Source organism: Merops nubicus, unplaced genomic scaffold, assembly GCF_000691845.1.
Source record: "Merops nubicus isolate BGI_N331 unplaced genomic scaffold, ASM69184v1 scaffold20999, whole genome shotgun sequence".
Lineage (NCBI taxonomy): Eukaryota > Metazoa > Chordata > Aves > Coraciiformes > Meropidae > Merops > Merops nubicus.
In genome coordinates, this window is record NW_008629221.1 from 40 (window position 1) to 12,697 (window position 12,658).

The 12,658-nt window shown below is 48.1% G+C and overlaps 1 protein-coding gene across 1 annotated transcript; it reads right to left on the reverse strand.

Moving 5' to 3' along the window:
- Positions 1-311: 311 nt before the first annotated feature.
- Positions 312-12,357, reverse strand: LOC103779311 (alpha-2-macroglobulin-like; the record flags this gene model as incomplete). The annotated part of the gene is made up of 16 exons (XM_008946936.1): positions 312-399; positions 1,794-1,811; positions 1,976-2,114; positions 2,754-2,924; positions 3,769-3,918; positions 5,721-5,863; positions 6,335-6,398; positions 6,724-6,951; positions 8,306-8,464; positions 8,658-8,767; positions 9,006-9,120; positions 10,370-10,493; positions 11,195-11,279; positions 11,593-11,761; positions 12,009-12,029; positions 12,305-12,357. Coding segments are annotated over 16 exons (1,837 nt in total), but the record flags the coding sequence as incomplete, so codon positions are not given.
- Positions 12,358-12,658: the final 301 nt, after the last annotated feature.

Genomic DNA, 12,658 nt, shown 5'->3' on the forward strand with positions numbered 1-12,658 from the left:
TCTTCATGGCATTTTGGTGACTATCTGTACCCCTTTTGCCCTACTGAACAGTGTGGCCTGTGTGAATGATGGGGAACAGTATGGTGGTTACTGCAGGGACACCCAACATCTTCTCCCAGACCCATGACCCTTCCTTAGACAAACCTAACCATGACAGAAAGTAATTCCATCTCAGAGGATCACCACGTGATCTCTGCAAACAATTAAGGATGTTTTTAGCATTGAAAAGGCTGGGCAAAGGTGAGGATTCCTGTTTTCACCTTATAAAACCAGTTTTATTAAAAAGGCAGGAAGTAGCCCAAGGTGCTCACCTTGTAGATACTAAACTCCAAATCCAAGTTTCTGGGAAATACTGTCGGACTGTCTCCATTGGCTCCTCAGGAGCTCTTGATGATTCAGCTGGAAGGCCTGGAGGTGCTGAGGTGGAAAAGGAATCAGCTGCTGATAGCTCCAGAAAAGCAAAATCCACATCAGCATCAGGCTTCAGTCATAGAAGGGGGCAGTCTGCGTGGCAGCCAGAAGCTGTGCTGCTGGGGCTGTCCTGAGTGCTGGGACCAGCCCCCACTGAACCCCAAAGTCTGTGGGGCAGCACTTCACAAGGTTAAAGCAAGGCTGTGAGAGCAAACAGCTCTGCTGTGAGCACAGGCTGAGGAGTTGGGGTGTTCAGCCTGGAGGAGAGGAGGCTCTGGGGGCACCTTAGAGCGACCTCCCAGTGCCTGAGAGGGGCTACAGGAGAGCAGGGGAGGGACTGTTCACAAGGGTTTGGAGGGACAGGACGAGGGGCAATGGCTTTGAGCTAGAAAAGGGCAGATTTAGGTTAGATGTTAGGAAAAAGTTCTTCAGTAGGAGGGTGACAGACCCCTGGAATAGGTTGCCCAGAGAGGTGGTGGAGGCCCCATCCCTGGGGACATTCAGGATCAGGCTGGATGAAGCTCTGAGCAGCTTGATCTAGTTGGAGATGTCCCTGCTGATGGCAGGGGGTTGGACTAGATGACTTTGGAGGCACCTTCCAGCCCAGACAGTCTGTGATTCTATGACCTTTTGTGCAAGCAGCATTTTCCCATTCAGGGAAATGTGACAAGGTGACAATGGGAAAGGGAAATTTTAATGTGACATCCTTCTCCATCCTATCAGGCCAGACAGCAATGAATATCCCTCTGCTGAAGTGTTTTTTGCAGGGTCATTATGACCTCCTTGCCAAATCTATGGCCTCCTCAAGAACTAGACTGAGGATTCTCAAACTAAAATCATGCAGCTGGAATTTGGGAGGGGTAAAGATTGACTAAAACAATTTTTTTCACATGCAAAAATTATTTCCAAGAAAATATTCTGAGATGAAATTTGGTAAAAAATAAGGACTTGTTTTACTTTGGTTTTGAGCAAGTGGAAAACAAAGATGGGGTGGGTGGGACTTGGTTTGCTTGGCTTTTACAAACAGAGAAATCCACCCAAATAGATAAAGAAGAAAAGATCTAAACTAAATTCTAGTTTTGTTCATCTTTACTTTGGCTAAATTAATTTGTGCTTGGATAACATTCTAAGCCCCCAAAGTCTACCAGCTTCTCACTAAAAATGTTGTCATCCACTGCAGCTGGTTTTGACCATGCACAAGACTGGATGAGTCAATGAGGACAGACTGAAAACTGTATTGGAGCCCCCTTAAGTGATATCTGTAAGAAGAAGTCTACTCTAAAAGCCTAGTGGACAGAGAATTCAGCAGCAGAATAAGATCCTCTGCCCTGCCAGGGTCTTTGGAAACAACCTGGTTCTGCTGGCGGCTCACGTGGAGTTACCAAAGTTTGCCTGTAGAGCTTGACCCCCCAGCAACAGATGCAGAAGCCGAAATCTGTGGAGCCACCAATTCAGCACTGCTTCCAAGGGTTCAGTTCACAGCCTCAGCTCTTAAGCAGCCACCCCAGGACACAGAGAGGACCTCTGCTGAGCACAGAGGTGCCAGACCCCCCAGGTCCCTTACCACTTGCCCTCGCGCCGTACATGCGTGCTCCACGCACGCCCGACGAGGCTGCCACGAGGGCTTCAGGCAGGTGGTTCTCAGTGCTGCAGTACTGAGGCTTCCTCACCTTGGTGTTTGTGAAGATCTTCAAACCCATTTCCTAGGGGAGAGAAACCCAACACGGATTTTGGTTGCTGGTTCCAGCTGAGGTTTACACAACAGATCTGACATCGGTATTTCACTGCTTTAAGAAGAGAAGCTGCTACTGTCTGTGGGTTGAACCTTGAGAACACCCCCCTGACCTTGGGTCTGGGTGGCCCAGAGAGACCAAAGAAGAGATTGTCTCTGTTCCCAGGGCACTGGTTCCAGTCCAGTTCCAGACTAGGGGTGGGGATGAGTCAGGGAGCAGATACAGAGTATTCTGTTTGGGAGGAGGTGTTTGTGGCTACAGTGCAGCTCAAGGACGTACTGGTTCATGTGGGGTCACTGCAATGGCACAGGAATATTCACCTCCTGTTACAGCCTCATTTCAAGTCAGCCTCAAACATTTTCCTGTAAGAAAACTTGGAGACTGATCCCTTTTCCCACCAAATAGGGAGCAAGGCTGGCAGGACAGGTGAAGCTTAAGACTCTCACTGAACTTTCCTCTGGATAAAAATTAGTGTCAGGTAGTTCAGCTTCACAAACTCTTCCCTTGTTACATCCTCCCACAGAAGGGTTAAGCATCCTCAGTCCTTCTGCCACTCCACTCCCTAACCATGTAGGAGGCTTGACCTTTAGGTAAAACTTACTTACATACCTTCATAATGCTGTAAGTGTCCTTTTCATTCATCTCCACTACTGGAGAATAGGTGATGCCATTCAGAACTATCTTCTTCAAGGGGATGCAGTCTTCCAGGGGCTCCTCCAAGAGCGCGTCTGGACCGTGGCGATAGTCGTGCAGCTCCTTCACTGGCAGCAAGCTGTACACCTAGGCAGAAAGAGGCAGGGGGGGTGGGGGGCTGTTTCAGTGGCCACTGTCACAAAGCACAGCTGAGGGGCTGGGATGCAAGCACCATACCAGTCCCATCACCTGCACACACCCCCACGGAGAACCATGGTATGGTTTGGACTGGAAGGGATCTGGGCTGCACTTGCACATTGCTGGCTCACTCTGAGCTTCTCATCCAGCAGCACCCCCAGGTCTTTCTCCTCAGGACTGCTCTCAGTCCATACTCTGCCCAGCTGGGATTGCCCCGACCCTGGACCTTACACCTACAAGAAAGCTGGGGAGGGACTTTTTACAAGAACATTGCCATGGTCCTCCCTGTGGTGGAAGCAATGTGAATTTGAGAGTCAAAAAAGAGATTTAATTTGGAGATCCTGCCTCTTTTGTTATGAGCAGCATGTTACCCTGGTTGTTCTGGCTCAAACAGCTGAACAATCACAGGCCAGCCCATCTGCAGTGCTTTGTCCCTAACTCAGGGACTGTTGTTTGCATGAGAGGAATAAACTTCATGACACTTCCAGACACTGCTTCAAGAACATTAATCCATGGTTGGAAAGAATAATTGAAAAACTATCATCAGCCACAGAACAGTGTTTGGCTGAGGCTGAAAGAAGCAGTTCCCTCATAAGAGTTTCCTAATTGCCACCCCCACAGTCACACAACCCCCCCCAGGAAGCAGCTGCTGCCCAGGTCCCATCTTTCTGCCCACTGGAGGAAGCCACAGAAGAGCCCAGGGCAGCTCTCCTGTGTCAGCACTGATGAGAGGGACTGAGCACTGCTCCCACTCCAGCCCTGGGCTGCACTCCCTCCCAGACTAAGCACTTACAGAGCTGGGTGACAGGTCAGCTTCTGGCTTCATGAGGAGAACGCTCTTGTCCACAGCACGGACAGCACAGAGGGAGTCTGGGGAGGCTCTGAACAGCAGGTGAGCTTCAGAGGAAGGCAGGCCTTCAGAGGGAGAGAAGCTCAACTCCACCTGTAGCCACAGGAGAAGCTGTGTCACAGACACCTCACCCTTGTATGACTTTCCCCTCCAGCTGAGTCCATCAGCTCCAGCCTTACAGAGCCCACACGCAGCCTCCACACCCCCCTCAGCACTCCCTCGGGCTGCCACAGAGCTGGGAGTCCTTCCTGGGATAAAACTTTTAAGGCAGTTTTGGGGTTTATGGCCACTGTGAATATAGTGAGATAATCCCACAGAGTGGCTAGATCTGTTCAGGCAGCTGGGCATGGCCTTGAACCAGGTCCAGTCTCTGTACCACACCCAGATACTGCACGTGGAGAGGCTCCCAAAGGCTTTGCATGGCAGATTCTTTGGGGACAGGAGGAGCAGTGGTGCTCTGGAGCAATACTGCATTATACACTGGCTGGGAATGATTCTGAAGAACTGGCCTCTTGGTTGAAGCCTGCCAGACCCACGTGCCTTCCCCAAAACCTCTCTCACATCTCTAATGACCACCTACCAACCTCCACCCTGGAAGTTCTTTCTGGCAGAAGTTGTTGTCATCACCATCTCACAGGGTTTTGTAACATGATGACTGACTGGCCTAAATCTGCCTTCTCCTCAGCAGTATCAACCCCCTCCCTCCCAACATCCTTAGAGTAAGCACGTGGCCAGAGGAAGCAGCAGCAGCTCTCAGTGTCCCTCAGGTCTCAACCAGAGCACAGCATGCCTTCTGCTGGCAGTTCCCACCTCTCCCAGGGTGGACTCATAACCCTGAGACTACAAAAACAATGATCTTCAGGAAGTGGCAGAACACAGCCTGTGGCAAGCTTGCTGCTTGTAAAACTGCTGAGCACAGAGGTAGCCCAAGGTCTGTCCTAACAGATCTGACACAGAGATAGCCCAAGGTCTGTCCTAACAGATCTGACAGCAGATTTGGATTCAGGATGCTTTCAGAGAGGAAAGCACCACCTAGAGCATGGAAATCACTTGGCACTTGGCTTGCACCCAGCCCTTAATGCAGTCTATGACTTTTAATATACGAACAAAATTCGGGTGACCAAGCTCCTGCTGTGACACCAGTCTCAAGAACTCATTGAGCTTGGGGTTTAGCAGGACACAGGACTGTTTTTAGCAGTGTTCTGTCTACTGTTCTGGAGTCTTGACAGGAATTTTGAAGGTTGTTCTCTTCTTAGGGTTTCTCATACATCAATATTCTGCCTAAGGAGTATGTGGGGCTATAAGGGAACAATGGTGCACATGCTAACAGAAGGAAGACTTTCTTTTCCTGCACTCTTTCAATCTCCCCATTGTTACTGAAGCACCACTGTGCACATTGCTTGGCAGGCTCAGCCAAGGTTTATCTCTGTTTGCAAACAACACAAATTAAAACAACAGAATGGGATGTATGGGAGTTGAAGGATCTGGCAGACATCAGCTTCATCCATTGGACTGGGGGGGTGTGGTTTAGTTTTGCTCTGTGACACCAGAAGCAGCCACCTGATTGCTGGAGTTTTGTGGAAAGGAGCCATGTGTGTGCTGCAGTATGACATCAGACAGGCAGCCCCCATTTCTCTTACCCAGGACCACGTCAGATCAGTCCCTGGGATGAGTTGCTAAGAGGAGTTTTATCAGTGCAGTCCCTGCTAGCACCTTTTTTTCCCAACACTTGATCTCCTCCAAGCTAGCACAAACCAGTAAGCAGTGAAAAATGGATAAGTGGCTTGACAGTGTTAGTAAACCTAAAGAAATCAGCTTAGCCAGGCTAAATCTAAATAAGTGAGCTTGACCAGGCTGGGGTCTGATGGCTGCTCCCTCCAGAAGTGGGCACTCACCTTATTGCTGAAACACTTTTCTATGTTGAACTTGGTTGAATCAGCAATCACCTCCCTGCTGGGGGCAGTGGTGTAGACAAGCATTTGGGCCACTGGAGCAATATCAACTTCTACAGGCAGCTGCAGCAAGAAGACCCCATTGGCTAGCAAATAAAACAGGAGCAAAAAATTAAGGTCCAGAACACCTTAGTTCACACTTCCAGGTTTGACTTCATGCTGAACTTCATCCCAGCCATGATGAAACTCCAGGAATACAAGTGGTAGGGGCTGGTGCTCAAAGAGGTGTGAAAGCACTCACTGGCTGACTGAAAAGGCCTGTTTCAAGTCCTGCTTTCCAGTGCATAAGCATGCTGAATTTTGGTTCAGTTTCTCAAAACAGACCCTCAGTCTGTGCCTCCTAGGAGCACTTCAACCCCAGAAATGCAGTGTCAGAAGAAAGACACCTGGCACAGGGGATTAGAGAAAACCTGTGCAAAGCCTAAATAAAGGCAGAGGAAAGAAAGCTCAAACTCTTCCCATATCTTAGGGGGCATGGAGAGGTAGGTTCCTGCATTTAGATGGAAGCACATCTGCCTCCCAGGACAGCAACAGTCTGGCAGGGGAAAGGAACTCACCACTTTCCTGGTCCAGATCCAGAACGTGGGTGCCTGCTTGCTTAATGTTTCCTTTGGCCATCACCTGGGGGGAAGGAGAAACCCTGCTGGTATTGAGGCTGTGTGTGAGCCAGACCTTACAGAGGGGGAGCCTGAGAGGAGGGCAGCTGAGCTGTACGTCTGCTCCGTGCTCAGCTGCTCTCTGCCTCCCTGTAGCAGAGTCCCAGGGCTCACCCAGGAGGCACTGAGACATCTGTGCTCCTCTGCTCCTAACCCAGACCCTCCTTTTTGGGGAAAAAAACATATGAAGGGTGCTTGGAAAACATTTCAAGCCTGCCACTACAATTTTCATCTCCAGCCACCATACGATTACCAGTGACAACCTCGCTGTAGGACAGGGGTGAGCTTACCAGGTAGTAAAAGACAACTTTCTTCTGCTCCCCTATGACCTCTGGAGCAAGGATATAGTGCACTCGGACCTCTGTGGAGGAGCCACAGCTCAGGGTCTCAGAGCTGAGCTCGATTTTGAGGAAGCTGTTGCTGGGGGAGTAGAAGCGCTTCAGCGGGAGGTAGGCGCCCTCGTGACGTGGGGCAACCCAGGCTCGGTCGTAGCAGTAGGGGTGGACTTTGTGAGTTGCCTGGAAGAGGAGAGGACACACACACAGATCCACAAACTCAGGTTGGCATTTTTTATATTTAAGCTACAAGAGAGTCTGCAAAATCCCTCATGAGTTTGAAAGGGGTGAGACAGTGCGGTGGTGTCCTTAGCAGGGAGTTGGGAATGGGCTCGCTCCCAGAGAAGCCACTAATTGTCTCCAACAGAATTGTGTCAGTTGGTTTTTTACTGTCCTTATCACCTCAAAGGCTCGTTACCATAGTACCTTGCCTTCTCTAATATCCTGTTAGTTTAAAGAAAGAAGAAGCTGAGCTCCATTTTCCCTCTCATTGTGGGTGCTGGAGAAGGGGCAGTGCTGTTCAGAACAGAGATTATCGGTGCCAAGATCAAGCCAAGGATGCCAGAGAAAAAGAGGAAAAGTCTCCACCTAAGAATTCAAAAACCTAATCTGGGTAGAAGTTTAGGAGCTGAGAGAGTCCAGGCCTTCTTCAAAATGAGAGCAAGGGGAAGATATTTCATGTTTAGAAGAGTGACACTTCACCATTCCCTGTGCCTCACACGCCCTTATTTCCCTGTCTTCCTCACTACACTTGGGAATTCTTGCCTCTTCTCCACCCTGCAAAATTCTGAAGACTTCAAGCACCTGGTAGTAACTTCTGCATAATTTTGAATGGATTCAATCTGTGACAAGAGAACTGGAGGGAGAAGAGCAAATATAATTCTAGGCCATCTGCCCTATTCCAGGGTGAGATACTATGAAATGACCTATTACACACATATGGCATTTTCCACTAACAAAAGGATGCTCAGCAACACTTATTTTTTCCAGATAAACAAATTCCACACCAGGGAGAGAATTTCTGTGAATGCTTCCTATTCTTTTTTCTCTTTATGGCAGGCAAAAGAAAAAAAGAAGAAAAAATAAGGACTGCTTAGACACTCAGAATGCTAAATTAAACCCTGAGAAATGCAGATTACCTTAACTGAGCATAAAGGACACTGAGATGAGATGAGATACTTGGGAAATAACAAAAAGACAGTGAAGCAGACTAGCAGCACTGCACAATGGAAGTCAGACCCCTCATTGAAACAGGTTTGTCTTGGGAGGACAGCTGATCCCTTGGAGCAGAATGGACTATTATCATTTCTGGATGTTTCCTCTGACCCCACATTGCTATTGCCAAGCAGAAATCAAACACTCACAAGCTAAGTACAAATGTGACATGGCACCTGGTTTGTTGTGTGACTTCCCACCACACTGGTGTCCATCAGGAACAAGCAGCTAAGTGCTTTTGCATACACAGTAGAAAGTTCAGAGGTCCTTCCCTTCCAGCCCTGTTGGTCACTTCATGACCTCTTCTGCCCACAGGACTCACCTTAAGTCCAACAGAATCCAAGTACAACATGGAAGTGTTCAGAGCAAACCGTGCCCTGCCCTCCTCATTGGTTGTGTAGTTGGTTTCCTGGTCCCCTTGTAGAGAAATTTTCACCACTTCATTGGGAATGGGAGCTCCAGACCCATCCACGAGTCTCACCTGCAGGAGAAAAAACAGTGCAGCACAGAAGGAGAGGAGCAGAAGTTGCTCTTATGCTAGGCAATGAGATACATAACCTACTCATGTTAGCATCCTACATGAAAGGAACATAAGATGGGGATATATTTGTCAAGCAGGTTTAGGAGTGGGATTGTTTGGCACTCATGGCATTCCATTCTTTTGCTTCCCCTACCTGCCCAAAGAAGGGAATTCCAGGTTTGTAGTAGGAGTCTGAGTGCTCAAAGGTGATTTTACTGATGGTGGATGTGATCTCAGAGAAGCTTCTTCCAGCCAACTCCACTCCTGCAGGAGGATGCAACAATTAATTTGGTTTTGCCTGACCAGAATTACTTTTACTCCAGGCCAACCTCCTTTGCTGGACAAGCAATTTTGTTGATGCTTTTGGCCTCCAGGTAGGAGGAAAAATTAAGAATTTTGGTAAAGCAAGAGTCTGCTTTTCTCCCTTATTCCTACGTGCCAAGCTCCTCTGCTGGTATCTCCTGGGTTTATTACACAGCTCCTTGATCCAGATGATTCATACCTGTCTCCTCCTCCTTAATCTTAGCCTCCACATGGAGCTTATTCTCATATCCAGTCCTCTTGAGCTGGAATAACTTGGTCTTTACCATTTCAGAAATGCAGCCATGGTTATCTGTCTGCAGGAGGAAAACAAACCCATTATTGTGTAATTTATAATATTTATCCAACTTAATGAATCCAGCTCTGGGCATTGCTCTGAACTGGAAGAGAAGCCATAACCTCACAGATCATTCCCTCTGTTTTTTTTTTTTATCAAGACTGGAAAAGTGTATAAATAACTTGTCAAGGAGCATTTTGAAGTACTTGCAGCAACATCAAAAAGTTTCCAACCTAGAAAATTTTTATGTATGGGTGTATGAAGTTTGAAACTGCAAACCCTTGATCCAGAAGCACAGGGAATTACTCAGGTGCTTGCCACACAGGATATGTTTGCCAAGCATCAGGCACTCAGAATATAGCTGCTGACTTAAAAGGCACAAGGTGTATGAGTGATACATAAATCAAAGCCTGTGTATGTGTAGAAAGGTGACAGCTGGAAGAGTATTTCCAAACCTTGCCACCTCCCTTCACCATTTTCACATGCAAGGCAGGTCTCCACAGGAAAAGGAGGAGATGCCTGGAACTGCACTGCAGTGTTCATATTTTCTTCTAACACAGATAACACAGCAGTGGTGGAGGCAGTTGTGGTGGACATACTGTGGCAGACTCCAAGGACCAGAAGAATATCTTCTGCTTGCTTTCTTCTCCTGGCATATTTCCACAACTGCTCCTGCCCCAGCTCTCAGTTAAGCCAGCACTGCTGCACCTGCCCATGCTCCCAACACCATTCTCTTTTGCTTTTGTACACTTGCCAGTCTGAAGAGTGTTGAGTTTTTTTCTGTGTCTCCTAACCACTGTTGCTAATCCATACTCCTTTCCTTCTTACTCAAACTGCATCGTGCCTCCCCTGGTTTCTGCTCCTTTCCTGCCTATAAAGCCAACTTCTGATAGCACACAACTGTCCCTAGTGTAACCTAACCCCAGCTCTGCTCTCATTGCTCGTGCCTTTTCTACCTCACTTCTCTCTTACACTTTCTACAGTCTGTCTGACCTTTTCCTGTTTCTTCCATCTCTCCCTTCTCCATCAGCTCCTTGCCATTACACACATCTTTCTTACTGCACAGACCTTCCCCTTATTTTTTACCTTTAACATCTCACCTTGTGCCCAACCTTCACTGCTTCTTCAGGCTTCCTGACAGCACACGGAGTTTCTCCGCTCTCCATGCTACGCTCGTACGTACTCCCAGCAAGTCTGTGCCTCCAAGGCCTGCTCAAGGAGCAGCACTACCTCCTGTCCCCCTGCCCCAAGGACTGCTGAGGACTCACGTGTCCAGAGAACTCGTCACACACTGCCTTGGCCTCTTCTCCATAGCAGCTGCTGGCTGCCTGTTCGAACCTGCGGCAGACCCGGGCGCTCGCCAGGCCAGGAACGGGCTTCCCAAACGTGTACCTGGAGCAGGACACACACAGCAGGAAGAAATCTGGTGACTTTTTTTGGATCAGTTTGGCAATGGGGACAGGAGCACTGGATCTTACAGGGCTGATTGCATCCCTGGGAACAGCACACAAGCCTTTAGAACTCATTCACTCTGATGCTGATTGAGTTGAGAGCACTCCCCAGCCTGGAGAACACATTGGGAATACCTAGCCCACAGGTTGGTGTACATGTGCACTGGGATCTTTGGCTTATTCTTCAGCCTGAGCTGTGGCTTCCCCTGCAGACACATGGAACATCACCTCACAGAGTCCAATGGGGTGGCCCAAAGGAAAGAGGGCAGCTGCATCACTTACAGGGTCCTCTCAGCAGTGACAAGCAGAAGCCACAGTGAAAACATCATAGCAAGGTCAATTAAACTGAAGACCTCTTCCCTAGCACTGCAGCTGGTCTGAAGTCTTCTAGGACTCCAAAAATATGCCAAAAAAGACCTCTCTCAAAACCAAAAGAACAATATGTTTCTACATGTTACATACAAAGTGCCCCAAGCAATAATTGCTGCCTTTTGTCTAATGGCAAATGTAATGTGTTTGGTCATGGGAACCCAAAATGACAGAGAAATCTACTGAAGTATTATCTCGGTCTCCCACCTGGAGCTTCAGCAGTAGCTGAAGAAAAATCTGAAGCCAAGAAGGACTTGAAAGAATGACACTTACAGACCACAAACTGTCACCTTCAGCACCTCATCAAGAATGGTGATCACCTTGGGCATTTTCACTGTTACTTCAAACTTTGGCAGCACTGCAGCAGAACAAAAGGAGAACAGTCTATGTGGTGGAGAATAACATGAGACATGAAGGCTGCTGAAAGAATATTCTTACAAAGGACCTGAAACCCTTCTGTGCCTAAATGGTCAGATTTTAGGAGTGGAGACAGGTCGCTCATGTCCTTCAGACTTCAGCCCTCAGAAAGGGGTGATGCTTGGGAAGGAGAGGACACACAGATATTTTTCCAGCCCTGCTGGACATCCTGATCAGATTTACCACCCTGCTCAGTTAAGCTTCATGCCCCACAGGACTAGCTGTTAGGAACCTGAACCTGCAGCCACAGTTACCATACTCCTCCACGGAGAAAGGGTGTCGAACTGTCTTCCCAGAGACCTTCTGTGCCACTACTGTGTAGGTCCCTTGCATGGGTTCAGAGGTGAGGTTGAAGAACAGCTGGATTATTCCCCTCTTTAGCTCTGCTTTTGTCCACTGGTACAGGCGGTTTCTCTTTGGGTCCTGCAGACAATGGGATCCCAAGGAGATGGTCAGAGCCATGAGAACTGAAAGGCACTAGCAAAAGTGGTGAGGGGAGGCCCAGCCCCAGTGTTTCAGGGGGCTGCAGGGCAGGATTGGGGCCACTGGCAGAGTTTTTGGGGGAACCCAGGGCTGGGCAATAGAAGGAACTGTAACCTGGAGGCAACTGGCAGTTATTCTGCCCAGGCTGGGGTGCAATAGATGGGAACATGAATTGAGTAGTACATACCTCGATATACACCAGGGGAAACTAGAAGAAGAAGAAAGGAAACAGCATTATTTAGACAGAATCAAGCAACAGTCAAATGACCAGGGCTGTGACCACATTTCAGGGAAGAAGCTGGAGGAGGAGAAGGATAACCACAACCATAACCATTCCTGGTAGGGAGCAGCAGAGCATTTTGAGATATTGCACAACTATTTTGGTGTACTGAAAGCTCTCCCCAAACTACAATTCTTTAGTCCCTTTCCCCACACAGATGACTTAAAGCCAATTAAGTGGTGAATAGGAGGTAACAGACTTACCAGCTCATTCAAGGGACGGAAGTCTTCATCCAGAGACACAATTCTGAAGAGGACTAGTGGAGGAGGGCAGACAGTGAGGTTCCACAGTGCAGTCACCAGTCAGAAAACATCAAAAACAAATGGTGCAACAGAGAACAAAGCTGTTCTCTCATGAAGGAATCCCATTCACTAGACAGCTAAGTCATGCTAGAAGGTTACCCATGTGAAAAATTACATGAATAAGAGGAGGTTAAGAACAAATCCATGGCAGTAAAAACATCCTACTGATCATGGGCATCAATTCTGATAATTCTCATTAGCTGGGACCAAAGTTAAATTTAAGCTGCCTTTGTCTACTTTGCAAGGATAGATTTT